We start from the raw sequence: 20221 nt of genomic DNA, 5'->3' as shown, positions 1-20221 counted from the left end.
AAAAAAAAAAAAAAAAAAAACGAAAGAGCAGAAAATATTAACATCAATAAGTAATTCTTGGAAAACTTCAAAAATATCAATTAATATCAATAGATAATTCTTGGAAAATTTTAATTAAATAATTTGATTTGCAATTTAAATAACGTCCAAATATATGATTAAAAATTAGCGGTTTACGTTAAATAAATTTCTTCTTGCAGATAGATTTTCTAAATAAGAGAGAGGAGGCAGTATTATGTAAAGTCTATTAGCAATTCGATATCCGAGGATAAGATAATCGATGGTATATCATTAGAGTGACATCTCTAACTCGTGATCTATATATTTACCGATGGACGAGACCGACACGGAAGTGACCGGTCGCTGCGACTGCCCGCTGGTCGCCGTGACGGCGACGGTCGCGCAGGTAGGATCGAAGGGCGAGTTGGACGATGTCGTCGCCGTCGTAGTCGTCGCGCTCGTCAGCAGGGCCTTCAGGTATCCACTGTGAGCCGCGAGTACGCCTTTGTGCGCGACAAACTGATGCTCGCCCTCGTTGCCGACTCGCACCACCGTGTCAGGTGGCGAGAACGTGTCTTGAAGACAGGGATAGCTGGTGTTGGTGGCACCGCCACCGAACCACGCTCTGTATAAACCATACATCGTCGTTCAAAACTCTCTGTAGATTCAACCCCGATAAATCCGTCCAATTCGAATTTCTCACGGATATTTAAATCAACGCGTCTTAACGTCGTTCGTGACGACATGGGGAGGAAATGGATGGGATAACAATCAACGCTGACGTCATCGTTATTCTCTCGCGGCTCGTAGCTTCAGTAACTCGGGTCCGATTTATTCGTCAGACTGACGAATCTCTCGAAAATCGTGTCGCGATAATCCGCGGGAAGGGACCGCGCGCGCTTCGAGCTTCCTCACACGAGACCAGCCGCACAAGTCGATTAAGATACCACGATCTTGAATTCGATGCGATATCGTTCTCGCGACGACACTCTCGCGACTCTCCGCCGTGATTTGAACGCCGGAACGCACGCCGGCTAGCAGGCGCACCATCGTCGTACTGTTTATCAGCTGCGCGTAGACGCGCTTCGCTTTTTCGTGCCGAGCTTCTACCACCTACGCCGTGCCGCGTAGGGATGGCTCAACCCCCTTCGAAGCAACCGAGAACCGCCCCCAACGAGCGCAGATTGGCGGCGTACGTCACGATATCGCGGCCGAGTCGCACCTGCGCCCGAAGGATCAGTCTTCTCTCTATTTCGCGATATTACAGTAGAGGATGCGCTCCTGATCGCGTCCTCGTTTCACGCACGAGACACGCGAGAGATACGGAGAAGGATACGGAGTCGAATAGGGCTCCGAAAGATTCTATTGCATCTCTCGTTAGGAGGGATGATGTTAATCACTCTTTTTTACAATTGCGTCATTTATTCCACAATTTGTCCCCCATTGAGATCAAAGCTAGGAATGTATAGACAATAAATTGTTCGGATAATTTACGAGCTCGTCTTCTTTTCGTGCACGATTCAATACTTTTAACACATCACTCAATAAGTCCCGGGCCTGACATAATAGATATAAGTGTTATTCGGAAACGACAGTTAAGAGGTGGTATGCTGACTTGAAACGCGGTCGTGAAAACACAAATGATGCTGAACGCTCTGGGCGCCCAAATTCGACAAAAGTAGCGTCGCGCTTAAACCACTGTAACTTGTGAAGTGAAGGTCCGATTGAGCTAAAATTTTGACACGTGTGTTTAGCACTTTCTAAAAATCATATGGATTTGTTATTAGTCCGCCATCTATTATGTCAGGCGCGGGACTTATTGAGTGATGTGTTACATTAAACGTAATCAAGGCATCTATACGGGTCTAGCGTGGCGTAAAGTTATGGGAAAGACATAACGACATAATTGTAAGATGACGGATCGATCGCGATACACGAATGCGTGAATATCGTCTCAATTTAGGGCGCAACAACGCCATTATGTCACGCTATACGTTATGATTGTGAAGCACGAGATAATAACACGTTAACTTTACATGTTGAAAATCATATGAGAATCTTGAATATTATTTCTCGCCAATATTGCGTGAACGAGTATTAATTGATTGAATGTTAATGGATATTAATAAGAATATTAGGATATTAATAATTGGATAAATATTAATTGGTTGCGTACGAAGATTGTATTGGAAGAAGAGCTCGCGATAGAAATACTACAGTCGAAATATTACATTGTCCGGTTAATAAATGCCACGTTAGATCCTCGGAGTTTTCAATCGACGAAATATTCGACGATTCGTCGACGTTTCTTAAATTAAAGATGAGTTTAAAAACTGAACATTCTCTTAAGGAGGAAAAATAGTGTTTGCCGAATTGTGATCTATCGAGCAATCGACTTCGTAGTTAACGAAATTATACAGAAAATGGCCTGGTTTTGGTTTGTTCCGGATCGTTTTGTGCGGCGAGAGAGGATAGTATATTTATCCGATAAACCTACCCTGTTCGTCGGCTTCAAATGAGACGTTAAATGCGACATGGAGCGATAGGAAAAGACGAATAAAGAAGAGAAAGGAAACGTCTTTCGAGAGCCGACTGGATAATGAGAGGAGAGAGGAGTGCTCTCGCCTTCTGCGGAGAGCGATCTTTCGCCGCGAGATGCGTCTTTTGCCGGTCTCTTCCTCTCTCTCTCTCTCTCTCTCTCTCTCTCTCCTTTTTTCATTCGCTTTCTCTTTTCCTCTCTCTCTCTCTCTTGCTCCGAAACCCTCTTGCCCGCGCCTGGCCTGGCCTGGCCTCTGATGTTTTTCATCAAATTAACTCTCGCAGCATGAGAGAGTACGCGCTTCTCTTCACTCCGCGGCGCGGCGCCGTGTTTGCATAATATCGTTTATAATTCAGCTCGCGCTGAATTCCACTTTATTCCGGAGCCACGATCGTGTTCGCTCCGCGGCCCTCTTCTTCGTTCTTTCCTCGTATACTCTCCACCCTCGGGAAGGCACCCTGCTCTCCACCTCTCTCGCGCGCGCGCTGGGTGCGCTCTCGGTGCCGCCACGAGACTACCTTTGCTACTTTGTCCTCTCGCTATTTCTCATCTTGTCAGCGGTTTCGGTTTTCATTTACGCGCGGAAACCGAGCGATACCTGTCCCGTTAATTTTTTTTCTTCACAAAGGAAATTGGACTGACTGTCAAGTGGCAGTATTACGATCACCAGTGACTAGGGTGATCATACTTCTTCTATACGGGAAGAAAAAAAGTTTAATACCTGTATCAGACTTGAGATTGAGATTGAAATTAATTAATCAAAAGAAAGAAAACCAATATCGAGCTTTGATTGACTGATACCGGACATTGGACTCGTTCGTTTTCTATTGTAAATGTAAAAAGATTTATATATATGTTGAAATATCTGTTTATTTTATACCTTTTGTCGTAAGAAAATTATTTATTTCACTTTTATTTGTCTGAGTTTATATATAAGGGAAGCATTTCTTTTATTCTACCTCACTTTCTTCAATGACTTATTCGGTCAATTTAGTCGGCGATTTTTCGCGATGTGCTCGCGTCCATAAACAAGTCCAATCGTTATTGGTGAGAATCCGGGGGTCCAGAATAGAGACTCAGCGATTACGTGCATTTCCCAGGAGGCCATCGTCCCAAATCAGAGCTAACAGAGGCGACACCCCTCCGCGTTTTCCATTCGTCTGGTTGTCGTGTCGACCCTCTATCGCAACATTGTCGCGGATATCGTCGAGATTATTACAATAGCAATCAATGTCGAATACAATAGACGAGTACTTTTAGAGAGGAATCAGTTTCCTGATAAGAATGTGTCACGTGAATGCTTTTCTAGATATCTTCGCAAAGCACCCATAACATGAAACATAATAATAACATAGATAGTAATAGGATAAATAAAATAAAAATTGTATAAATAGCAAATTTATAAGTTATTATCTGTTTTATTGAACAAACTGCTGATATTGTTAAATGACTTGTAAAGACTTGTGATGCAACGTATGTTGGGCAAACCTGCAGACAATTAAAGACAAGAATATCAGAACATAAATCACATGTTCACAAAAGTACCACACACATTCCGTAATTACAGTACATAAGTTGTATTATAGTCATGATTTTTTGTGGGATGACGTTAAAATTGTAGATATAGAACGAAATTACAATAAGAGACTTATATTAAATCGGAGATGACTAATATTAAATGACAGAATAACTGTTAAAAATAGATACAGAATAGAGCTTAACCAAATCTATTAGAATTATTTCAATAACTCTATGGATCAATTTTAAGCAGAATCGTAAGACTCGTAAGACTTGTTCTTGTAAGAACTTACGACTAGTATTGGGTGCTTTCCAATTGATGACACAAGTCGACACAAGTATCGTTCTATCTTTCTTGACATTTAGAGATTGACAAAGATAGAACGACACTTGTGTCGATTTGTGTCATCAATTGGAAAACACATTGTGTCGTAAGATGTACGATCGTTAGCAAAAATATTTACGATTTCTTGTAAATTTTATGGCTAGTAAGAAGCTTTCGGTAAAAATATTGTATATAAAAGTAGAAGCACTTAAAAGTTCTTATAAGTCTTACGAGAATATGTTACGAGCATTACGATTTTGTTATTTTTATTTTACTTGTTGATGACGTAGTCGAGAAAATTTCATACATTATCCATTTTATCGATTTATCAAAATATTTTAAACTTGTACATTGTAATAAGACTCAATATATTTTTAAAAGAACTAATATAGAGAGAGAAACAGGGCAATGAGCCAATAATTTAAGTTAAAAATCTTTAATTTAAAGATTAATTTAAAATTAAATTAATTTAAAGATTTTTTTAACTTAAATTATTGGCTCATTGCCCTGTTTCTCTATATTAGTTCTTTTAAACTTGTTCTGACTACCTATTAATTATAACTCTCTCTGGATTAGAGCAGTTTTACATTAGTTTTCCTTATAGATAAGTCTGTTTATGTTTTTTTTTTCTGACATCCAACATCTTTAATATCAGTCAGCCTTGAAACAGATATGGAAAAAAGCATCTAAACTCTTCCCGAGACTACAACAGAGATACATCTTTCGTTTATTATTTTTGTGTTCATTTTTGTGTCTCTTATGACTTAATATAAATTTTGTGATTCTCGCTGAAGAAATTAGAAGACTAACCACAACGTACGATTTTTGCATCACTCTCACAACTATTATTTATGTTCTTTGTTCTCTTATCTAAATTTCTTATCTATAGAATTTGTAATACTAAGAGATAGTTTTCGAACATTTCGCGCACCACGATCAGCGTCTATTTCTTCAAGCCCTGTTTTATTATTAGTTTAGTACCATTACTTATGAAGATGCCTTCAAAAATAATGACGAGTATAACAATTGAAAAATATTATTAGCTGTACAAACTTAGTTCTCGGCCCTTATATTCAAATTGGGATCTTTCTCGCCATACCATCGGTTTAGAAGCGTCAGCCTTAAGTTTTGAATTAAGGTATAATTGGTGTCGGTGCTGCGAATGTAATCTCAAAAAATAGTAGTGTAAACTACATATGTCGTTCGAAAAGCAGCATTTGAGTCACTGCTGAAGAGAAATGCCGTGGAAGTTCAAAAAATGATTTGCTTGGCTTTAGGCGAAAACTCTGTGTCGTACAATACATATAAAAAGTGCAGTACCAAAGATTTCGCGATGGCAATTTTTTTTTCATAGAATTCTTCGACTCAAAACAGCCATCTTTCGACAGTTACCTGAAAAGGTGGCGAAAATGTCGCTTTGATTAGGTTAATATTCATTCTTTTGTAATTTTACATCTCGAAATTTGGGGGAGCCGAGAATTCAGTTCTGGACCTAATATATTCGCTTTAAGATTATTTCGAAAAGGTATATGTTTTCGTTTAATTGGCTCGTTCGCCATTATCAACGATCACTTTAATCGGGAAAATGGGAATTCGCGCGTATAGGGCCCTGGAACTCTCCGCACCGGAAATAATCGAGAGCGGTAGAAGAGTACACATCGGCGAGAGGAGGGGGATCCTCGCTCCCGGGATCGTCTCTCGAGGAGACGAAAGAACGCTCGCGGTTTAATGCTTCCAACGTCGGTCGAGACAAGCTAAGCAAACACTTTTCGCGATATTACCAGGCCCTGTGCGCGGACTTACCGCATGTTCTCCGCCGCGTTTCTGCGGGAGCTTTCTCGAACCCTCTCCCTCTCTCCCTCTCTCTCTCTCGTTTTCTCATCCTTCTGCTTCTTTGTGTTCTCTTCTAGGAAGAAATAAGTGACTGTTTCAATTTATTTATTTGTTTTTTGCGCGTTATCGACTTTTCTGATAAACGATATAATTAACTGGACTGTGCAGCAATATAAATTCAAAAATAATGACACAGCATAACGACGATACATATTATATTCGTTTTAGAACTTTTGTCACGATTTAAAGATAGTAGTTGATAATAAGTAATAAAAATTTTTATGCTGTACCTTTATGCGCATATTCGAGCAACAGAAGGGAGGAAGGTCTGTTGATGCGAGGAAGATCGAGAGATCGGAATTACTAATCATATTTATTATATCGTCATGTGTGGCGATATATACATAAATACATATTCTTCAGGATCAATAATTTGATTGCATTGCGCTCTTTGCTTAAAAATTGGATACATTTTCTGGGAAATATGAATTAAAAATGCTTTAGTTGAAATGTCAAATTTATTTACTCTGCTAAATAAACTTATTTTCAACTGAATAATTTTTTGATAGACTTTTCCGACGAGGTAGTATAGAAATATATGGACGCATCATATTTTAGTAGAAAAAAATTGATGAAAATATCGCAAACACGATCTCAACAGAGAAATTTGTTTACAAGTAAATAAAGGTAAATAATATCTTTTTCTAGAAGGCTATATATATATTTTTTTTTAGAAAAAGCGTATTTAGCTAAAGTTCAAAATTGAATTATTACCAATTACACTGTAAAAAATAAAATGTTAATTTTAACTCAAAGACGTTGAGTGGATTTTTTGAGACATGCAAAAATGTTAAAATTAACATTTTTGTGTTAATGTTAACATTTTTGCATATCTCAGAAAATCCACTCAACGTCTTTGAGTTAAAATTAATATTTTCTTTTTTACAGTGCATTAGTAAAAAATGTTAATGTCTATAATATTAACACATATTTTTCTACTAAATGTTTCTATGTTTGTGTGTCCTCGATAAAGTAGAAGAGTCAAGGTTCTTTTTTCCGACTGAAATTCAGCAGCGCGTTGTCAGTATATCCCCTGGATTAATAACACGAAGGCACGCGAGAAAACGATATAATTCGATAACACGCAGATAAACGACGGGGACTTGCTCCTAGATCGCTCATACGTCATAATCGCGTAGAAGCGAGTCGTAGCAAATTGCTGGGAAAATTAAATGCCCGGGGATTCGTTCGTCGTGCCGGTCAGCGGGATGGTGATCGCGATGAGAGAACGAGGGGGGCGAACGGAGGTGAAAACCCGCGCGCGCGCACCTGGCACGAGCTAATTAGCGTCTTGATTTACTTAATCCCAATTAATGCCTCCGTTATGCCATGGCTCTCCCTCTCTCTCTCTCTCTCTCACCCTCCCCATGTTCTTGTGTGCACTAGGCGGTATGCAGGAGCGCTATCGCTTGAATTCGGCACGGGCGGCGCGTTTCCGCTCCGCAAATACCGCCGGATTATCTACGTGTGGATACACACGGTACGGTTAATGTGCCGAGGCCCGCTGGAAACTCCTCCGTGTGTTTCACCTGTACGAATTAACGTTACTTAACATCGTCCCGTTCCTTTCTCGGTCGTAGCTATCCATCTGTTCCGTACAATTGCGCAGTAAGGCGAAGGACGTTATTTTGCGCACTCGAGGTAATAAGGTAATGAGGGAGAGGACCCAGAGTTCGAAGTAAATTGTCGTCTTTATACGAAAGAAATTTAACGCGATAATATTGAAAGGATACTCGATTTCAATTTTATGTTTTATGATTCGCATTTTTTTATCTCATCCTCACTCGATTAAAGCCGATAAGAGTCGAATTTTTTGTTTTTAAAATTCTTTTTTGTTTTATTATAGTTACACTAATAATCTCTTTCTCGATATGATAAATGATCGTAATAATAGATTGTGCATTACTTTCGGACATCAGAATATATTAAATTGTTAATGACAACATCTCTCTCTCTCTCTCTCTCTCTTTCTCGCGGGATGAATTCGCAGCATCGGCACACATAAATCGATATCGCACCGTCCATTGTAGCGATATACCTACTTTACATCGCTCCCGAGGACATCATGGTAGGCTAATCACCGTAATTCAATCAGCCAACGAGATGTTTTAAAGGGTCGTGCGCCCGCTGGAGGGTGGACCGACGGTTTCGTCATCAGCGGCAGTAACCCCCCCCCGCGTTTCTGCTCTCGCCCATCGTATAGCGATTGACAGATGTTATTTGCACAAGTAAACCGTGATCCAGCCTGGCATCACAGCTCTCAAGCGCCACCGAAACGCTACAAGCGATTTCATATTTACATGTCCATTTTCCCGCTAACGATAATCGTGTAGGTGGCTCATCAAAGGAGAGACAGATGGATCATTACGTCGTGCGGAGAGATACAAAGATGGGTGTTTGCACGTTATTTATTCGACAACATTTCTCATTACGCCATGAAAAAGTGTCTACTAGTTGCTTATTGAACTAATGTCTCATTAATCGCACGGATCCAATGGACCTGGATGCTTCGTTTGTAACAAATTGTTTTTTTTAACAATTTTACGTAACTTGAAATAATCTTATTCCTCGAATTTTGATCATTAAAATGTAAAGAAGAAAATGTTTTAATTACATGAACTTTAAGCAAAGATCATTAATAGTACGTTCCCTGGACCCGTGAATATTACTTGCGGAAATTTCAGAGAACTGATTAGGTTACGTATCTCGATATAAATTTCGGAGTGTTTTTGGGATAAGATAAGCGTATATTGTTTCTTCTTTATCTGGTTCTTGCGCAAGAAATATATGAATAATTACAATTTGTAAATTATAATAGCATAATTTTATGATATCGCGCGATATTCAATAACGAGTACAAAACAGAAAAGGCACAGCTTAACGATGGGATGTATTTCTATTATTCAGTGTCGCCAGGAATTACGCACTTTTTTTCAGGCGTGCCTGTATCTTTTTAAGTTGCAACGAGGACGCGTTTCCGGCGGAACGCCGGCGTTACGGTGAATTTATTGCGCGTATTACCGCATCCTCACAACACATCGACCGTTCTTTTTGTTCGCGCGCGAGCGAGAGCGGCGGCGGCGGTGGAATCGCGAAGAATCGCGGCGCGTGTTTGTTTTTAATCATTCTCGCTGGAGCCAGCGCAGGAGAGAGCGTAAATCTCATAAATACATAAATACAAAAATGTCAGCCCGGAGCGAATCCGCAGCAGCAGCAGCGGCGGCAGCCGCTGCGGGCGGGCGCGCCTCCCTTTTTAGTCCGCCGTACGTACGTTTGCTTTAGACTTCTCTGCTTTTTCTCCTCCGAGCAAATTGTGCCGATCGACGTGTTTTCTAAAGCCGAACCGCACGAAGAACGCTAAAGCGCGAGGGCTCGTCCTAACAAAGGAAAGATCGCTTCGTGGGAGACGAATTTGTAATACTTTTTCCGATTTTTACTAGAATAATCTAGAGATCGCGATGCTGTCAAGTGCAACACCTCTTTGATGATTTTTTTTCCCCTCCCCCCCCCCAGAATGTTGGAAACACAGAGAATGATGATTAAGCAGAAAACTTAAAATTGATCAAAGAATCGAATGGGGGGGGGGACGGGGGTCGCAACGGCTCGCACGAGACCGAATCAAAGGGAATATTTTATTCGGGGTATATCCGCGCGGTATCCCCGCGAGGAAACGACGCGAGCAAACGTCCTTTCGGGTTTGATTACCCAGCGATTCGGTTGACGATCACCTTCGGCCGATGCGCAAAAATTCACCTCTCAATTACGGGAAGAGATCGCGACGCGCGGAGTCGTTTAATTCGTCGCAATTTTATACGAGGAAATCTTGAGTAAATTGTTACATACACGCGTATATATATAATTATGTGGACTGTACTCTCTGTGAGATTGTGGGAAAATTACGCGAATAATGTCTTATTACGGGAGAAAGAGGGAAGCAAAGCGGGCAAATTATGGCCTTTATGAAATATTCAAATTACCCTTTCCCCGCACGTCAACGAGCTTAATTAGCGCGGTGGTATAAATGTCCCCCGGTTTTCTCGCAGTCGCATCTTTTTTTCATCGGGTTTATCGTTTGAGCAGGGTTTGACTGCGGCCGGCGGTGGCTTTTGTTTCTTTACACGTTCAATTAATCATTGACAAGTCATTAAAGTGCAGTGTATTGCTACCAAAAAAAAAAAAAATGTAATTATTACACTTCCCGTCTCCTAATTTCCGATTTGTAAGGTCGTCAGTTACAAAAACGGTTACAAGACAACCGCGAGCTACATACATAAATAAAGGCCCTCTGTCTTGAACTCAATTTGCTCGAAACTACACCACTCCGATATATGACGAGATAATTTGTTTCCAACCTAACATTGGCCGACTGCGAATATCGCGTAACTGCGCATGGGTTCGGTATTGAATGGGCTCTCGTATAAATTATTCATTACGACGTTTCATCCAGTTTTAACTCTCCTTTACCTGCCCGATCCACTCTCCCGAGATCTCCCCACGTATTACTTTGAATGTACGGGGAACGAGCTTTACGAATTATTCCACGTGACATGTGTGTTATTGCGTTATATATTCCACGGATATATTGTATTCGCTTTGTACTATGGATTGCTGTTGGTAATGCTCCCGGTGAAACGAACGGTCGAATAAAAATCTCGTTGAAACACCAAGGAAGTGATTATTATAAAGAACCGTATGACGTATTTTGCATGAAAGTGAAAAAACTCGTCGGTTTGATATAAAATAAAAATCCCTTTTCTATTGCATATGTTATATTCTCTGTCTCGAAAAATGTTTCTATAATGTAAAAATTGAAAAAGTACAAAATAATCGAAACAAGAGAAACTTTGGTAATAACGGGAAATATATTATTAATAATATCAATATAATATCAAAACAGCAGTTCATGAAGATATTCGTTTTGTTAATTAAATAATGCCGCATATATCAAATTTGTGTATAATCTAAATATTTATGTACCTAAAATAACATGGAATTTATACCGGTACGCGTACGAATTTAATTACGTTATTGTCGATCATGTAAATGGCAGATCGTGAAAAATCGAGAGGCATGTTCCCGCGCGTTACATTCGACGCCGGGGGTATCCGGCGGTATACTTGCGAGATACACAAATGTGAAAAAATTGCCGGTGCAACATCCTACTTGGCCGGGGATTGGTCTGTCGGTCGCGGGGCAGGCGCGCGGCAAATTACGCGGGAGCGATTTTCTCTCGCTCTCGGGAATACCTGCCAATCAGTGTCGCGAATTCTCACACGGCGTGTTATCCTCGTGTATATCTACTCGCCGGCAACTCTTCCAATCGCGCGGTATTCGATATAGGTACTCGGGCGTCCGCGGGCTCACCCCGCTTTGCCATCGCCGAAGCGTGGTGTGTTGCACGAGCGCGACGTCACATTGGTAATTCCGTGTCAACAATAATTCCGCGCGCACGATCCGAAAGACACGCAGGACGCGCGCGGCTCTCGATGTGACAGGTCACTGGAGAGCGGATGCACCCGGTTTCGGGATATGCGATTCGCGGCGATATACCAATTTCAAAAGAGAAGGAAAGAGAGAGAGAGAGAGAGAGAGAGAGAACTCCCCCAGGAATACCAAACGTTAAACAATTAGCGAAACGTCAAGCGACCATCGTTTAATTCCGGATTTCCATTTATATTAGGTGTACAAATTAATTCCGGTGCTTTTACACATTTTGTGACTTAGGTCGGAATCAGACTATACATTGAAGATTTGAGATTAAGGATTAAAATTTCACCAATGAGGACAAAGAAATTTTGAGTCCTTTTTTGTTTTGATTGCCCAAACTTTCAATCTTCAATCTCATTCTTCAATGCGTAGTCTGATTCCGGCCTTACAACTATCTTTTAAATCTAAATAGTTTCCTCACCTTTCCTTTTTTGAACATGTACCACTAAATTCTCAAAACAATATATGTTTTGACGAAGCAGACGACCTCACAAAACGACAATGAACACGATGGCGTTCGATAAACGGTATTTGAAGCACTGCATTCTTTTTACGCGTTTCGATTAAACAAAGATGAACTGCTGCTGAAGCCAAGGAAATGTGTACCGTTTTAGATAAAGGCGTTAAAACACCCGGAATGTGTAAAAAATGGTATCGGAAGTTTCGATCTTCCGAAACTCAAGCAACTGTTGATTGAAAACTTGGCTCAACAGGAGCTTGCATTACAGCTCCGAGTTTCCCAACAAGGGATATCTTATCATCTACGTCAACTCGGTAAAATGTCTTTGTACGAGATAGCATTAAATTTCACGAAAAAAAAAGGGCACCGAATTAATTTCAGTACGCCTAATATTTTCACTCAATTGAATTATAACCTTTAGAACCGTGTGTGTCTTAAAATGTAAAGACAGTTATCAAATTAATTTTTTTCATCTCACTTTAGATTTTCGAATCTTTGTGGGTCATATAAGAAAAGAAGCGAATTAATATCCCAATAGATATCATACGAATATTTAATATTTCGTAAATTTCGCGAAACACCATAAAGTATTATAAACGCAGTAAAACTCTCAGCGTAGTGTCGATTTGTTCTTAAATTTCTGGGACCTCTCAGGCTGTCGGTCCGCAACGTAAGAAACTGACCAATTATAGTTGAATACGAGAAGAAAATAATCGACCGTGATTGACCCAGCCTTAAGCTAACGTTATTATTTTGACAATTTATTTTACAAAAAGTGTATATCGTCCCAGTGGCGGGATTATTGGGTGTGCTTGATTTCGCGTCCCGCGATAATTGCGTCGACGCGAGTAAATTTACGCAGTTTCGCGCAGGGCGGAACGCGAACTATCTCAAAGAGCGAGATCTTATTTAGAAGCGAACGCGATGCCGACGTTTGCGGGAGGCTAAGAACGAACGTCGAGAACTTTTTAATTGGGCGTCCTTAATTAGCCTGAGTCCCGAGTAATTATACTGTCTCTCGCTCCGTTTCCGTACGCCAACTCTCTCCCTCTCCCCCGCACCCCCCCCCCCCCCTTCTCGCCCGCCTCGCCCTTTCCGCGCCGCTCGTGTTTTCACTCGAGTTCCTTGCTCATGATTAACTATATTTGCTCAATTTCATAGCGGATAAACGCCGCGAGTACATTCTCTAAATAGGCCGTTAGAAACAATCCCGTTTGCGCGTTTATTGCCGAGCGAGAATTCTACAAATGTGAGATATCTGATTGCTGATCAAATTAACACGTGTTCTTGGAAAGAAAACGTCGATTTTACTTGAGAAAATTATTATTTAAATATTGTACATTTTAACGAAAGAGATTCGTAAAAACCAAAGTACTCGCGAAGATCGAACACGTTTCGCAGGTTTGAGAATTGGAACGTTGAAATTGAAGCGTAATCGGGTCATCAAGATCCAATCGCGAGATATATGAGTGGTATACATATTTCTTTCATACCTTTAAATAATGATAAACGGTAGGAAATGTATGTATTGGGTGTACAAATTAGTTCGGTCCGTTTTTTGTGTTCCAAAATGCATTTATTTCAAAACAAAATGAATGAACGGATTAATTAAAGTATTTTCCCATCTCGAAAAAATGACTCGTCTTTGGAGGCGATCATCTTTTGGACCGAACTAATTTGTCCCCCCAATGTATTATTAACAGTTTCTGGAGTTCTTTCTTTTGGCACACGATGTCGATCTTAAGGTAGAAAAGAAGAAGAAATATATTTGAACACGAGAAAGCGCGAGATATTTTTATATCCATCTCGTTTTAGTGCCTGCTCTAGTTTACTACCGAGCTTCATCGAAATTTCATTTGGCGACTCTTAACGACTCGGAATGGCACACGATCGGCCATTATCGCGCCGGGTGCCTCGTCGCGTTTTGTATACCGCGTATCGCGCACGGCTAACACGCGCGGCGCGTGCATTTATATTTCAGGCGGGCCGCAAACACGTTGGCGTTGCCGAATCGCGTCAATAGACCAGCCCCTTTGACGTTTTAGCGACAGTGCGCGTCATATCGCAATTGCGCCGAGATAGGATCTAACACACGCGGCGTACTACTGGACGGCGGTGGTGGTGGCGCATTGCATATGCACCATCTGATACAAGCGTATCGTCGCCCGGTCTCGCTCTCGCGTGCGCTTTTATATTTTATTTGATTTTTATCGGCCGTCCCTCGCGGCGTATCAGCGCGAAACACCCGCGCTCTCGATTCGGAAACGTTTTCCGCCCGCTTCGATCGCGCAAAATGATCGGAGAAAATTCATTGCATTACTCGCGAAAAAGAGCGCGCGTTGCGGCTGCGATTTTGCAAATTTTATTTAGCGACAATTACACTGCAGGGAAAGATTTTTTGTTTCTTAAAATTGCCGGAACTTTTCAAAATAATTTTTCTATAGAGTATGAAATTTTTCTACGGATTTTCTGTAATTTAATTACCGTATGGTATGTTATATCTTCAAATGGAAACATGATTTTACAATATATATTTTACAGGGTTGCCACACAGTCAGGGAAATGTCAGGGAATTAAAAAATGCGTCGGAGAAGTCAGGAAAAATCAGGAATTTAGCACCCTTATCAGGGAAAATAAAATAGCTGTAAATGAATTTATATTGCCTTGTACTTCTATGATTGGTTTGGACTACCTTTTCTTTCTTTTTTTTTTTTTTTGGAATTCGTTTCCTGAAGAAAATGTTACGTTACTGGATCAATAGAAATATTTAACATTTTCCGTATGACGATAAAAATACAAGAGACATTGCAAAATATGTATTATTCAAAGTCAGGAAAAATCTCGAAATTTTGTCAGTAAATCAGGGAAATGTCAGGAAATTTTACGATTAAAAATTTGTGGCAACCCTGATTTTACTCCGCTGTTTTCATTACTCTTACATACATCTTACATGATATATTTTGTCCGCCGACTTTTAATATCTGAAGAGGGCTCAATCCGAGAGCCGAAACTGTAACGTTTTTTATATTTTTATATTTTAATACTTATTTTTATTTTATTATTATATTTTATTATTAAATGTTTGTAGGCGATAGTATTAAGTAATGGTTTAATTTTATTGAAAATGACTAATTATATATTTTATTGTTTAACGGAAATTCTTTTTGACTCTTTAATCGCCCTTGACATCATTTTGTTTATTTTTATATAACGAGTCCTTATTTCTTTTTTGATTAATTTGTTATACATCTCACACTAATTCTCGTTATGATTTCAGAGGGTGGCAAGCAGATAGGACCTCACGCTTGCACGGTGTGTCAAAGCGTCGTCGAAGGAAGCGCGCACAGTCGCGCGCTGCCACGTAGCCAAGCGTCGCAGTACGGCTTACGGGAGGACCAGGTACCTCCTGGTGCGCGTGTCTGTAATACTTGCCGGTGCAAGGCTGTTCGAGGACGTTACACCGCCTGCCCGTTGCCGGGCTGTCCGAATCTGAGCAGCTCCAAATCGAGGGTGAAGCGATTAAGAGCGTTGCCTTCCAAGTGGCTTGACTTGCCACCGGAAATTCGCGAGCCAATCGCTCAAGAATTTCGTGAGTATTCTCTGTAAATTTTCGTGAAATTTATACGCGTATACTCCTTACTACGAATTTATATGTCCGAAAATCTATTATGAGTTTAATTATACATATAATTGTATGTACGTAACGTTTTATACTATGTATTTACATGTCTTTACACGAGTGTGCAACTTTCGAATTTTTTATATATAGGCATCTTTATATATGTTTTAGGGGTGTGCGGGTACCCGAAAAAGCGGGTCGGGTCGGGTCGGGTCGGGTAAAATAATCGAGTCGGACGAGTCCCGAATGTTCGGGTACCCGAATTTCGGGACCCGTCTGACCCGAAATTCTTGGTTCGGGACCCGAAACTTTACTCGGGAATAAAGATTTATCTTTAAGAATATTTCTTTTTGTAAATTCTTTACAGATACGTGAGAGAATTCCAAAGTGAAAAGAAAATTTTTCATTTTTTCAGTTTGTAGTTTTTTTTATATGTAAAAATTTCTAAACTTACAAAAACTTAAAAAATAATAGTAAAGATAGTAATTCTAATCGGGTAATTTCTATTTCGTTTGTTATCTTTCTAAAGACTCATTTTCACTATTTGCGTCAAGTTATTACTATCTTCATCTGTCTCTGTCTCCGCCCATTAATATAAGATTGTACTATGTTCACATAGTTTCTATGTAAATACAATTCTATATACATGTTGATACAACGCTGCTTATAAATATTACTCAATCAAAGACTACAGAACTGATTCATTAGACATATCGTATAATATTATTCAGTAGGTTGGAAACTATCATTACGAGTAGGTACATACATATCGTATAGAGTGATTAAATTAATTGTGAAATTAAAAAATGTCTTATATTAGTGAGGAAGAGAGGGATGAAGATAATAATAAGTCGACGCATTCAAACAGTGAAAATGTGTCTTTAGAAAGTCAACGACGAAATAAAAGTTTCGTTTGGCAGCATTTTATAAAAATAAGCCAACATAAAGTGAAATGTTCTATTTGTGATCAAGTATTTCAAACAAAGTATAGTAATACGAGTTGCCTTTCACGACATTTAACTTCGAAACATAATGAAAGAATAATTACAAGTTCGATGATGGAACAACAGCCACACGAAGTAAATTAATACCAAAAAACGTTGAAAAATTATATTTCCTACACTTCAATTTAAAATAAATCTGTTTTGAACTAAATAATCCTTAAATTTTTTATGAAATACAAAGTATCTGGCATAATTGATTGGAACCAATTTGGTTTTCCATGAAATATGTTGATATTGTTTTATATATTTAATTACGACACATATGGAAACGTTTCCAAACTTAAATATTTAAGATTATTCAGAAAAATTTTGTCCCGAATCGAATATCGAGTTCCACATTTCCGAATAGAGTTTCAGGTTTCGAATAGTTTCGGGACCCGCCCGACCCGACCCGAGGCTCAGGTACCCGAATTTTTCTGATACTCGCACACCCCTAATATGTTTATACAATAAGCAGAATGACACGAAAGCATTATTAGATTCATATCTGCACATCATACAATCTCTTTTCTCCTTCTAACTCCATTTTTTCTTCTCATCTCTTTCCAATATACCTTCTCAGTTTCCTGAGTTTGTCTCCTAAAAATGTCGATATTTTTTATAACATATCGGCATACAGTAACAAGTGGTCGCAATTTGCTTCAATCTCTACGTATTGTTTTATATTTTGAATAATTTTATATTCTAACTACACTTGTAACATATTTATGACAATCAGAGATACTTATTTTATATATCTTTTATTTATACAAATTTCACTTCATCAATTCGCTTTAATTGTATTTCCTATATATATTAAATAGTATATTAACAGATTTACAATTTTCCATTGCGAATCACATGAAAGATCTTTACACAGCAACATATAATATTACAGAAATAAGAACTTCCAAGAGCAACTCTTCAATTTGCATCAAGGCCGTAGTTGATTTATAATCTTTTTATTGTTTTATTGTTTAACCGTCTTAATCGTATTATATATACTTAACATTGATAATAACCCGATCAGAGTCGAAACGTCTGTTGTTTATATTTTCATCTTAACTATTATTTACGAACAATAAATCTTTTGTTTTAAAGTAGGTTTTGTTTAGGTCCTCATCAGTAAAAGTTTAATCGAAGTATCAGAATTTACAAAAATGATCTATGTTACGAGAACATGATGATGTACATTTTGAGTAAGATGGACCTCGAATTTTTTTGAAATGTAGTCAAATATTAATTATGATATCTCTTATGAAATAATAGTAAGAAGAGAAAAAGAAAGAAATTTGTAACTTACATATTTAACTACATATAAGACGAGCCAACCACACTCTGCACTGATTGATATATTACTATAATGTGGACCTGAATGAAAGGGTCAAAACGTTTATTTATATTATTGTATGATTTTTATAATGAAGTTACTTATCATTCACACGCGAATAACTAGCGTCGGGTCGCATTGGCAATAATTTTACATATATTTAGATTTAATCTCTTGAGCCAATGTTTTTATAGAATTGAACTTTATTTAAGTTCTCACTTTGTAACTAAACTGTTCATTCCATTTATTTCAGAAATACCAAACAGCGCGACGAAATGCTGCTCGGCTTGCTTCAGCCGCATATCGCGCCGTTTGGCGCCGCATCTTGCCGGTGGTACCGACGTGTCCGAGGATGGCGCCGATGCTTTATCGCGTCAGTGGACGGACGAGGAGCTCGAACAACTCCGCAGGGCACTTCGGGAACACGGCACTAATTGGCCGAAAGTCGCCGAACAAATACCCGGCAAAACAAATCACCAGTGCAAAAACTATTATTTTGCTTACCGAAAGAAACTGAGCCTTGATCAGGTTGTTGCCGAATACTACGCCTCGTTAGGCGAGGAACGAAGACCGTGTCTGACTGACGAGGAAGAAAGTGGCAGTAGTACTAGCAGCTGCGATGAACTGGCTGTAAGTTTCTCACAAATTATTAAAAATTATTTAGAGTTTAAATACATAATCAGAATTTGAAATGTGAGAAGTAAGAAAAGATACATGGTAGTTTTACTATTCTAAAATGCAAATAAAACTAGCTAAAAATAGAAAGAATATACAGGATTCTTAGTATTTAAAAAACAAAGAAATAAAAAGGCAATTAAGAATCAAAACCATAAATGTGATCTAATAAATCATTTAATATAACAAAATAAAATAAAATAAAATAAAACACTAAACAGCTCCACGCACACAAGTAAATTAAAATTCAAAAAATTGAAAGTTAAAAACATTACGTTTCGGTTCCATATTTGGGCCCTCCTCGGATGTGCAATCAGATTCACAAACCATTTATCACGATGCGAAGAAATCGAAGGGGTGACATTAGTTTAGTAGACAGAGCTCTAATATTATCAGATCCGGTTTTCCATAATAAAAATTTAATTTTTATTATAAACACTTTAATTGAAAACGATTATCCTCTGAAATTAATTTTTGATTGCATCAATCACAGAATCAAGAATATTGCACACAATAATTTATAGGTCAATGAATAGTAAACGTATTGTCTCAGAGATGCTTACTATGAAAAAACAGAATTAACCTACAGACAGACACAGGTCTTCATAAATCATATATTCCTGTAAGCGACAAAGCTATTATTTTATATTTTCTGCCTTCTTGAAATTGTCGCTGCGTCTGCTGCGCTTCTTTCCGACGATGCGCACGCATTCCTTCCTCGCGTCTTATTGGCCCGAGCGCTCGGCGTTCCCTTCGGGACCACCGATTGGTTACCCTCTTTCTCGGGTCATTGTTCGTTATTCGTTTCCGCGCCAAAAGCAACACTCTCTTTGTTAAGTCTTTGTGGCTACGGTCCATTTGATGCTAACGGCTTCGAAGCATTTTTCGATTGGTTAGTACTAACTAAAATCTAGTTACGAACTAGTAAAATTATTTCTTCTGATTGAGCAATTGAAAGTTTCGAAACATTTGTAGCGTCAAGTGGACCGCACTCTTGTACTGCTAGTAGTGTCGATTACTGCGACAGTGCGCGACAGTCTTATTCTACTGTGTCACCGAAGTAAAGTGATTAACTGTGAACTGCTGTGAACCTGACTACTTGCTTGACCTTCCTCTACTATTCCAGAGATTGTTGAGTCGCCGATCCTTTCCGTATGTCTATATTTCCTGTCCTCAAACATCCTGACACAACGGGCATTCCCGCCACGGCCTTACATTCCTATTATAAACAATGCCTGACTTTACATTACAAAGATATCACGCATTTATGATTGCAGGAAAAGCTTTGATTGACGCATATCATAGTCCAGTTCCAAATTGTCGGAAAATCGACTTTGCCTTGCAAAAATTGGAAAAAGCGATTTTCTTTTTCTGGTATGTGGGGGGGGGGGG

The 20221-nt window shown here is 39.1% G+C and overlaps 1 protein-coding gene across 1 annotated transcript in view; it reads left to right on the top strand.

Moving 5' to 3' along the window:
• Positions 1 to 20221, top strand: part of Smr (nuclear receptor corepressor smrter) — a 43104-nt gene that overhangs the window by 11059 nt on the left and 11824 nt on the right. Inside the window, exons 7-8 of the mRNA XM_018544645.1 lie at positions 15500 to 15811; positions 18408 to 18784. Coding sequence (XP_018400147.1) covers positions 15500 to 15811; positions 18408 to 18784 — 689 coding nt within the window. The remainder of the gene's footprint in view (positions 1 to 15499; positions 15812 to 18407; positions 18785 to 20221) is intronic.

This window comes from Cyphomyrmex costatus, unplaced genomic scaffold, assembly GCF_001594065.2.
Source record: "Cyphomyrmex costatus isolate MS0001 unplaced genomic scaffold, Ccosl1.0 scaffold455, whole genome shotgun sequence".
Classification (NCBI taxonomy): Eukaryota; Metazoa; Arthropoda; class Insecta; order Hymenoptera; family Formicidae; genus Cyphomyrmex; species Cyphomyrmex costatus.
Note: the sequence above shows the minus strand (reverse complement) of the source record. Positions and strands in the feature narration are given on the sequence as shown.